The sequence below is a fragment of the Sinocyclocheilus rhinocerous genome, unplaced genomic scaffold (assembly GCF_001515625.1).
Source record: "Sinocyclocheilus rhinocerous isolate Xijiao unplaced genomic scaffold, SAMN03320098_v1.1 scaffold463, whole genome shotgun sequence".
Lineage (NCBI taxonomy): Eukaryota > Metazoa > Chordata > Actinopteri > Cypriniformes > Cyprinidae > Sinocyclocheilus > Sinocyclocheilus rhinocerous.
In genome coordinates, this window is record NW_015627535.1 from 1 (window position 1) to 11450 (window position 11450).

Consider the following 11450-nt stretch of genomic DNA (forward strand, 5'->3'; position numbering starts at 1 on the left):
CGGTAAAATTCCGGCAACCACAGCTGCCGGTTTTTTACCGTAAATATTACGGATTTTGTTTTACAGTGGGCTATTAACGAACTAAACCATGGTCACATGACTTCATCTTCATTAAGCTTCCAACAACTCTTTCATTCTTTATTTAAAAACATGAGGCTGTTAAAGTGGACTAGTGAGTATAGATGAGTTTTGGTATGTCCCTGACAGCCTCTGTAGTCTCATTTAGCCACTTGTTAGCCACCGTCTTTTTCAAGTCAGGAAAAAGCTAAAAAGTCATAAGGAGGCATTACTGATGTATTTTATGGCATAGAATAAATGTGAAAATATCTTGAGTTTGTGTTAACCACAGACCTTATTTCAGGCATTTAAACAAAAACCCACTGATTTCATGATGATCTTTTTTTTTTTAAATGCCTGAAATAAGGACTGCTAAAATGTATAATCCTTGGTTTTGATCTACAAAAATATGTAATCTATGCAGCACTCTAGTCTATTCTAAAATTGCTATTCTATCATTGTGTTATTATCTCAAACGATGTATTGGTGACTGTAGGAGATCAATGACATCAAACATCATTTGTTCAAGAGTGAGTAAATGTCATTGACCCCAGACCTGATGCAACGTCTAACAGCCCCATACTTCATTTGAGAGCTTCAGTGGAGGAAATAAGATACAATGCATTGGCTGTGTGTTGTATAATCATTTGCAATATGCAATAGCACAGAAACATCTATGAAACATCTCAAGCAAGCTCATAATCAGCTATCAAATTATGGGAGGAGGAATTAAATGGGACACACTGAAATGAAACGGTCCAATGGCTGGGTGTTAATACTGTGTCAGGGCTAAATGACTCATACTGAATGGAGGAGGAAATGTCTGAATCAATATCTTATTACAAAAGCCCCAAAACGCCGGATTATGTGAACATGCGCTTCTAAAGAAGCACACACCTTTGATTTCATTTTTGAGGAACTGCTCAAGTTCTCACAACCCTCAAGACGAATAGAATAATTAAAAAGAAAATAAAAAAAGAAAGAAAAGAAAGAAAGAAGTAGGTCTATGTTAATTTTCATGATTGGAGAAGAGGAATATAAGGAGATGAAACTCATTTAATCCGCTGAGCCATGCAATTCAGTGTCTCAGAGACTGCATGAACAATAGTGAATAATTAAAATCCAAATCACGCTGTCAATACATTTCTCTGCTTTTTAAATTCAGAAACAGCTCTTGTCTCGTCTTATCATCATGTAAGTGTTTGCAATCTCTAGTCATGGATTCTTGAAATTTAGTGGAAAGAAGGTGAAACATTTATGATTTATGATTATCGCTATGTATAAAATGAAATTCAATAGGTGAATGTTTTTTCTCATGGTGGATAATTAAAATGTTTTATATCATATATTTGTGTTATATATTTACATATGACCTTCATTTCCAAATTAAAAGATTGTGTTAAAGGGATAGTTCACCCAAAAATGCAAATTTGATGTTTAGCTGCTTACCCCTGGGGCATCCAAGATGTAGGTGACTTTGTTTCTTCAGTAGAACACGTTTGATGATTTTTAACTTTAACCGTTGCAGTCTATCAGTCGTATTATGCATGGCTATGGTAACAAAATCTATGAGAGTAAAAAAACATGCAGAGACAAATCCAAATTAAACCCTGTGGCTCGTGACGACAAATTGATGTCCTAAGACACGAAACGATCGGTTTGTGCCAGAAACCGAACAGTATTTATATAATTTTTTACCTCTAATACACCACTATGTCCAACTGTCTTTGGGCGCGCGCACGGCATCCGGTGCGTGAAGTGTGTACGCGCTCTGGCGTAATTTACGTTAATGGGTGTGTTGATATCCAGCCGAAGAGCAATCAACCATAACTTCAGGCGAGCAGGCTCAGAAGTTGGGAATACGTGGAAAGTCACAACTCCTGAATGAGTTCGCGCGAGAGAACGTAATCTTTTAGTTTTAAGTCGGTTTGAACAATCCGGATAAGCGCAAGTAAGTACCATTTTGATTAGCCGCCGTACCTACAATGACTGTGCACTGTGCAAACAATGAGTGACGTATACGCGCGAGAGAACACTTCCGGCGCTTGCGTAAACTACGCCAGAGCGCGTACACAACTCACGCACCGGATGCCGTGCGCGCGCCCAAAGACAGTTAGACATAGTGGTGTATTAGAGGTAAAAAATGATATAAATACTGTTCGGTTTCTGGCACAAACCGATCGTTTCGTGTCTTAGGACATCAAGGTGTCGTCACGAGCCGCAGGGTTTAATTTGGATTTGTCTGTGCATGTTTTTTTTACTCTCATAGATTTTGTTACCATTGCCATGACTGATAGACTGCAACGGTTAAAGTAAAAAATTCACTCCAGAGATCAGGAAAGTGCACTGGGATTATAATTTAATGAACTGTTTAACATGTGAGTGGCATAACAGAGTTAAGTAATATTACATGTCTTGCTTGCCAATTAGACTCTCTGTCACATGGCAGTGACTTCTGTTACAGTGACTGAGTGATATTCATATTTAAACTTACAAAAATAAAATAAAACCATCATATTCTAAATCATAAACATCATCAATGATGATTAATATCTAAGAAAAAAGCATCTGCCATCTGTATCATATTGATATGGCTAAAACGCACCACCAGGATGGTTGCTATAGGAGTTTCCATGCAGTTGCTAAGCTGGTTTCTTACTGGCCCAAGTCAAAAGCCTCACCTTAAAGTCTCTAATATTTTTGGCTCCATGGCTTAAAATGCAAGTCTGTGAGATTTATTTGCCAGTTTTATCATCTGCCAGGTGATTTCCTAAGTCTGCTTAAAAAGTGAACCAGGGGTGTGTTTCCCAAAAGCATCATTAGCCAACTATGGCTGCAAGTTGAGTTGTTACCAACATAGTTCAATATTTTGGTGTTTCCTGAAACCATAGTTCAAAGGAACATTCGCAATGTTCCTTTTTTATGATGGATTGGCGCAGTTTATTGGACTTCTATTGGATTATTGAATATCAACATCCATTCACTGCTATTATAAAGCTTGGAAGAGCCAGGGCATTTTTTAAATATAACTCCAATTGAATTCGTCTGAAAGAAGAAAGTCATATACACCTAGGATGGCTTGAGGGTGAGTAAATCATGGGGTAATTTTCATTTTTGGGTGACATTTTTGATAATTTTCGATAGAGAATGAGGAGATACGTCACAATGTTTTCACTCCGCATTGCATTTCGGGAAGGCGTCACCATATTAGCAGGATATGCTAATTGTTGCCATGGTTACTTCGACAGTGAGACCAAGAGAAAGAGCAACAGAGAGAGAGAGCAGCTTGATATTAGTTTGCATTTTCGCGATATGGCACAGTTTCTTGGGAAGAAATGGAGGAGAAAGTGAAAGGAAAGGGGCTCTATCGGGAGAGACTAAATAACACCGCCAAGCAGCGTTATTTAGAGAAACTGCTTAACATCAACAACATCGACCTGTACGAGCTGCCAGCTACAGAATGGACGAAAGACTCAGAAGCTCTACCACGTTTCCTATGGATTAAGATAATGATATTGAAAGTTCATATTTTGGAAAAAAATCTGTTTTTCTGCACATAGCATGCTTTATTAGTAAGGTGTGTACAGAATGTGGTCTTTTAATATCACTGTCTCTGTGCATTAAGCGTTTTCTTTATATGAGAGGAAAATGCTTAAAGTGTGAAATAATGCGTTGCGTTCACATTTTGGGATTATATGCGTATGTGCACATAATATGCTTTACAGTTTTGTCTTTATCACTATTAATCACTTTATCACGTTAAGGCACATTAAGCATTATTCGTGTTCAGCATTTCAGAAAGTCCCTGTTCAAGTTCTGCTAATTCACAAGCCGACTGAGAGTTATTCTCGCAAAGGTAATGTTAATTACTAAAGCAAACTAAATCAAAACTTTCAAAAACACCCAGCAATGTGATTCTTTTATTGAGTTATAGGCAATGGGTTTAATCAGTGATATTATCAATAGATTTATTTCTTCTTGTCATCTCCACGACCTGCTTCCCTTGTTGTTTTTACACATAGAAAAGGCGAAAAAACATATTACATTGTCCAGTTTTCTCTCAGAATGATGATCTGAGTTAAAACAGGCAGTGTGGTGCACCTCGCGTTTTCAAACCTGAAAAACGCATTCTGTCTGATCGGGGCCTAAATGAATCTGCGGCAGTACAGTGGTCACGTGGTACAAGTCTTAAGCTGCCTTCACGCTATGTCGTAATTACCGAAATTCTGAGATGACAACACGTGACATTATACTTGGAGCTGAATTATGTGTTTCTATGGCAACACTATCAACGCCAAAGCCTTCACATGCTCCAGAACTCGTAATTACAACTTGTAAGCTCGGAATGTTCTGAGAGTTACGAATTGGACCATGTGACAGCTGTACCACCTGACTGCCGACAGATTCATTTAGGCGCTACCTGAGTCCGAGGACATGGGCAGCTCCGAGTAGAACGTCATGTGTTTTCAATTTGGAATTACGGTAATTACGACATGGCGTGAAGGCAGCTTTAGATTCGTAGCTCTCAGAAAATCCCCAGTTTACAAGTTGTAATTAGGAGTTTTATGAGGCCGTAAATGCATTTTACAAGTTAGAATCTGAGATTGTCTTTTTATTGGGAGATGCGAGGGTCTGTAGTACTTACCATTAGAAAAAGCATAACGGCTAGCTAACTTGGATCACATGAGGCACCTCAGCCAATCATACAATAGCCTCTGGTCTCCTTTCCCGCGTACCGCTAAAGCCGCAGCGTTAGCATTACATGCTTACATGCTACATCATTAAAGACAGTCATATATTTTGAACCAATGTGGTTCAAACGACGGAGCTGTCAGAATGTTACTATGGTTTCAGGAAACAGTCGTTACTAGTTGGTTAGTTTCTCCAGTGATGCATCATACAATGGTAGTTAATAATCAGAGAGTCACAGCATTGCATGGAAAATGCAGCCCAGCTCAACAAGCCGCACAATTTGAGGTATCATTCATTTCATAAAAAAAAAAACTTTCCTAACATAAGAATATGACATGCTTCTTATTATCAAAACTTCTCAGACAACTGCTTTTATATTTATATTCTTTACTGTTTTTGTTATTCGTTTGATTTTGCTAAAAGGTACTGCCCCTTTTTATACCTCAGTTTACCTTCACTTTATTGAATATTTCGACAGTGATATTTATAATATTGAATATTTAATATAAAAAAAGATATTGCTACATTTTAACATCAGCATCTTGATCCTTTTTGCAGTTATATGCTCGATTTCCAGCTGATACTTGAATGCGCTGTTAAAACTCGGCACGAGATGCACATGCTCTATAATGTCTGATTGTACTCGCAAAGTTTCCCGTCAGAAAATAAACAAGTGAATCCAGTTGTGAACAAGGTGCACGTTGATGTGAAACATTTAGTGTAGTTTGGGATATTGTGGGAGTGAGATGAATAAATGTTGGATTTGCGGATGAATATTAATAGGTAATGATCTCTCTCCTGAGATCATTACAAAAAGGCACCTGCATAAATATACATGACAGTTCACTAAACACATAAAGCAGACCTCAATTCTGACATTTAAGCAGATCCTACTGTATCATTACTGCTAATTCCAGCCACTAGTGTGTGATGCTACATATCTGCAGGTATAAATGGAGATTTAAGTACAGGCTTCTAGATATGCAAGTTAAATATTGTTTCTACCAACAATAGAAAGTTATGATACAGAATGTCAGATTTGAGAGGGGAAACACAAGCTCTGATCCAAAACCTAGTGAGCTGCCTACACCCTACATAGGTAGCTACCTTCTAAGGCAGCATGCTAACTGAATTAGAATCTCATGAGATGTTCTGTATATGCAGAAGCTGTCATACAAATGATCAACAATGCAATGATCAACAAATGGGAAATTCGCAATCATTTTCAATACAGATGACATGAGAGGAACTTAAATACTGTATTTAAGTGTTTCTTCAATTTTTATGTCCCAGGGGTTGATTTTCAACTAATAGCTGTCAGAATTTTTTTGTTTTGTTTTTTTGTTATATGACAGTCACAATAAAACTGACTTGGAAGCATTTTACTTTTTTTTTTTTTTTGCAACTGTTCAGATGTATTTTACAGTATTTCTATAGTTGTTGTGTGAAGATATATCAGTTTTTCAGAAAACTTTCGACTGTCCCACAGTTGTGGTGTCATTTCCACCACATCAAACAATTTTGTTCCTAATTTATTATCAAAAATACTTGTACTTGGTTACTAAGGAGACAACAGTGTCAGTTGATAGCTTGAGGTGAAATCAGATGTTACAAAATAAAGGGGAAAAAAGCAAGGTAAACATCACTTCTAAGCAGAGCAATTTAGCTTTTTTTTTGCCCAATTTCCGATCAAGCTGTAATTTTGTCAAATTATCCAAAAAGTGTGAAATATTTCATTGTGTTTACCTATGATACATAAAATGCTAGCTGCAAATTTAGGCTTAGTAAAACAAAAGAGTCTGTCATTTTATTCCAAATGTCAAAATGTCCTTTCCATCCCAGAATGTCATTAAGCATAATATATAATTTGAGATGTGCTGGAAATGACAGTCTGGTGGAAATTAATTTCATTTTTCAGGAAAAAGAGACATTGTAAATGGACTAATTAAGGGCTATTTTCTAAAAGTCCACAGGGTCGAAAGCGCATATAGTTAAAGGGGACATCGGATACCCATTTTCCACAGGTTGGTATGATTCTTTAGGGTCTTCATGAAACGTCTGCAACATACTTTGGTTAAAATTCCTTAATGAATTCCTTAATTCCTTAAACCGTTTTTACCTTGTCAAAAACAGCTCAGTTTACAGCGAGCCGTTTCGAATGCATGTCTCTAAATGATAATGGGCTACAGCTCACCCCTCTTCCGTTTTTTGTGTATTCAGTGGCGCATTACCACCAAAAACTAAACTAATCCATTGCGTCCTCAGTGGCACTGATGTGGGGAGAAAATGAAGACTGTTTCACACTGCAAGCAAAAATAGAGTTGGTGCCGAAACCATTGCTTCAGTGCTGCTCACGCGCTGCTCCTGCTCGAGTGCGGAGAAAATGGCAGACCATTGCTTCAGTGCTGCTCACGCGCTGCTCCTGCTCGAATGCGGAGAAAATGGCAGACAGTGTACAACTGGCTGAGGGCGGAAATATGCTAATACGGGACAGTCTGTGGGCGGGGCCTGAGCAGTATGACGTCATACTGCTCAGAAAATCAAAACGGCTTGATAATTGAGAGTGTTTTTGTTTTTCGAGGATTAAAAAAAGGAGTGAACAGATTTTTATCATTGTAGGGTGGTTGTGTCCACACACTGCCAAGACACATTATATGCAAACACTATGTAAAAGTGAATTTTGCATCCGATGTCCCCTTTAAAGAAGCATTCATTCAATACAATTCGAATGTTTGGGGTGAGTAAGATTTTTTTGTTAATTAACAAAAAAATTAACGCTTTTATTCAGCAAGGATGCATTAAATGAATCGAAAGTGACAGTAAAGACATTTATAATGTTGTGAAACTTCTATTCAAAGAATCCTGGAAAAAAAAATGGGTCATGGTTTCCACAAGAATATTAAGCAGCACAACTGTTTTCAACATTGATAAGAAGAAATGCTTCATGAGCAACAAATCAGCTTATCAGAATAATTTATGAAGGATTACTGATTTGATGAAAGAAATAAGAGATAAAAAAAAATATTATATATATATATATATATATATAACAACCCCAAACTTTTGAATGGTAGCCTATAGTAATTTTAGATTTTTTTAAACACTTTTCAATGTGAAATAATTTTATATACATATTTATAATCAGCATTTTCTCTCGTTTCACTTGTCGTCTTGGATTTTTTCACTGAATTTGTTGCAATGCATTATAGGACTGCAATCTCTTTAAAGTCTGTCTGCTGTCTTTGGTGAAAACGAGGCGTTTTAAGCCTTTTGAAGCAGGCTTTGTGTTGGAAACGTGCATAGAATGCTTTTCAGTGCTCACTAGGTTTTGCAAAAGAGCAGTAGTATGCACTATTTAAATGTTGTCATATGCATAAAACATATATACAAACACTATTTCCCACAGTGAAGATGAAACCCATCAGAAGCAGGACTCGGGCACAGGTCTCTGTCTGCCAAGTGAAGTGCTGCTGTATCTGATTCTCTGTAGTGTTGCATAGGAGGATTTATCTACCGCAAGTCCTTTATGGGGGGCCGGCACCAATGGACCGTTTCTTTGGAGAGACAGCGTCCTTTTCAAAGTCATATCTAGCCTGCTCTGAATATTGGATGAGCTGTGGGCGCGTTTTATATCAGCTGTGCTCGAACAAACCTGGTTTTCTCTGCCGTTAACCACTTTACTGGTGCCCTTGTGAGCGGTGCCGGTCTTCCTCACCTCAATGCCCTTTCCATTTAGAGTCCCATTGGATAGAGACAGTTTGGTCAAGCTCTTGCTGGAAAGCGTCTTCCCGTGACCCACCTCCTTATCCTGCAGTCTGGCGGTCTGCAGTCTGATGATGGTGCCGTCTTTACTCCTGCTTTCCCCCGTGGCCGTCTGAGACTGGCTGGGATGAGTCCTGCTAGTCGTTGCCGCCTGGTTTCGTAGCTGTTTTAACGTGGAGTCTCTTGAATGAGATGCACTGTTGCTAGTACCGTTGAAAAGCACAGTAGGGGAACTTTGAAGTGACTTACTGGCCTGAATCCTTTCGTGCTCCTGTCTGCTTTTTGAACTGCTTTTGGCCAACGAGCCATTGGATGTGACGCCGTTAAGATCCGATGCTGGTCTGCTCTGGCCTTCGGGCAGTCTGGGTGAATCCGGACCTTGATAACTACTTCGCTCCACACTACTGCTACAGCTAGGGGAACTCAGAGAATCGTCCTTGCAAAGCTGGGCTTTGACCTGTGAAGGACTAGCCACGATACTTACTATGGGCTCCTTGGTACATCGAGGCCGCCGGCCGGACTCAAGGTACTCCACCAGCTCGTCATTTCCGATTTTTGGAGTGACGCTGGAGGGCTTTCTGCGGTCCTTAGAAGCAAATGACCAGCGCAGTGGAAGAACTTTGCTTGGGCCCGTCTTGGATTTGGAGTGGTAGCGCATACTCATACTGTGGCCCCGGACGCTTCGTACAAAAGGCGTCGGCTCAATTACATCTAAAAGCAGAAAACGGAGGACTAGTAAGTCATATTTAATGCGTGCATCCCAAAATCGCAATAAGCTGTTTGTAGAGAATGTTCCCTTTCAGTCGGTCACTCTCGACGTCACGTCGGATGACCAACGATTTTTTATTAAATTAATTTGTACGTCTCAGCTCAAATTAATTTTATTTCAAATTTTATTGCTAAATTCAAACAATAAATGTTGTTTGTTTTAAACATTGTAAAATCGTGAATACATTGTTAAATATATGTACTACATTATAAATGCGTTAAATGTTCTTGTACAATAAGTTCCCATTAGTTAACTTTAATGCATTAACTAACATTAAATAACAATGAACAATACGTTTGTTACAGTATTCCTTAGCCTTTGTTAATGTAAGTTAATAAAAATAAAATTTTACATTTTTAGTTCATGTTAGATCAGGTCCATTACTTAATATTAACAGATGCAATTTTTTCATTTGAACAATGTATTAGTAAATGTTGAAATTACCATTAACAGATTAATGAATGCTTTAAAACTATTGTTCATTGTTAGTTCATGTTAATTAATGTAGTTAACCAAAGTTAATAAATGAAACCTTATTGTAAAGTGTTACCAGTTTTCCTTAACCTGTTCATGATTATGTAATGGATATTTGAACAAAACTAATTCTGAAAAAAAGTTTGCAATCAAAAGTTACGACAGTCACTATTTCATTTTATTTCATCTTAAAACATAAGTATATCATTAAAAAGGCAGAGAATTTCCTTTTTCCATTTAGTGCGCAAAACAACTCAAGTCAAAATGATTTAAAATCATTCAAAACCCACTTGAAAACTAATTTGCCACTTGTTCCCTGAAGATTTTCCTGTAGGTTTTTTTTTTAAATAGGGTTTTTCACTTAATGAGTAAAGCAAGGTCTGTGGTAAATATAAATTGATGATACTTGGATGTTTTTCTTAAGGGAATCTTGAGGCAACCCATGACAAACTGGTCTTCTGGGTTTTGACATCATGGCTGCAAAACTCTATAGAAGTAGTGGATATACAGCAAGAATATACTGACCACTGTCTTCATTTTGAGGCTCATGGATGATAGGAATGTGTGGTGTCTGGGGCTCTGGAGCTGAAGATGAATTGGACAGTTTGCTACTTGAATTTGATATTTGTTTGTCTGCGTTCAGTTGGATGAGCCAGTGATCTGATGTAGAGGAGCTGGGGGAACCTGTGGGTCAAAAGTAGCTTACTTAGTCAAAACGCTGTTGGGTTTTTCTGATAACAGACTGAACTGCACATGTAGCTGAATGCTAGCTATTTGGAAATAAGTAAACAGACTTATTTCATGCTTTATGGTGAAGCATTTTGTGCTAAAGTGCATGTAAATAACAGGGACCGGTTCTCACTTTGCTGTAGCTTTTGAATCTGGGAGGCTCGTCTCCATTAAACACTCATGAAGATGAGATGGAATGGATCCAACAAGTATTACCGTATGCATACAAATGATCACAAGATGTTGGCAGACTGCTGGTGCAACAACCTTACAAAACAGACCTGAGTTACAGACCTTGGGAAAATTGCAGCATATGAAATAATGTCTCAGACGGGTTGAAAGAAGACGTGATGCACTGAGACATGACCTTTCAGAGATGCATTTTTTTATCTAACCTTCATATTAAAGGTGCAGTAAGCAATATTTGAAAAACATTTTGACCACAGTGTCAGACCAAGTCCCAAAACAAACTTGTAGCCAATCAGCAGTAAGGGGCGTGTCTAGTAATGATCGGGATAAGAGAGCGCTCAGTGAGTGCACAGGTCGGATATTAGCAGATCGACTATAGATAGCGAGAGACGGCGGATAAAAAAAAGGGACAAAACATTAAAAAGAAGGGTTATGATCAGGCAACAGGTAGGACCCGTGTAAATATTGGGGCAGCTTTCCAGTGGTGGAGAAACTCAAGGAGCGTGTTTGTTTTGGTGATTTCAAATATCAACATTGTTTGGTAAAATTCGCTTAGTGCACCTTTTATGTGACTGGCACATCTTTTGGGGTGGGAAGAATGTGAGTGTTTTTTTGTTTTTTTTTAGTCTCTTAAGCTCACCAAGGCTGCATTTTTTAAATCACAGATATAGTAAAACAGTAATACTTTAAAATATTACAATTGAAAATGTTTTCTAATATGAGAGCTGTTGTTTTTGTATGTCTGAGTCTGATCCAGAGAACATGCTGTTCCCTTTTT

The 11450-nt window shown here is 38.1% G+C and overlaps 1 protein-coding gene across 1 annotated transcript in view; it reads right to left on the reverse strand.

Annotated features, from left to right (window-relative positions):
- Positions 1 to 7920: 7920 nt before the first annotated feature.
- LOC107728700 (ubiquitin carboxyl-terminal hydrolase 43-like) overlaps positions 7921 to 11450 on the reverse strand; it is a 96490-nt gene continuing 92960 nt past the window's right edge. Inside the window, exons 13-14 of the mRNA XM_016538984.1 lie at positions 10280 to 10438; positions 7921 to 9222 (exon numbers count right to left, since the gene is read on the reverse strand). Of these exons, the coding sequence (XP_016394470.1) occupies positions 8171 to 9222; positions 10280 to 10438 (1211 nt within the window). The 3' untranslated portion in view covers positions 7921 to 8170. The remainder of the gene's footprint in view (positions 9223 to 10279; positions 10439 to 11450) is intronic.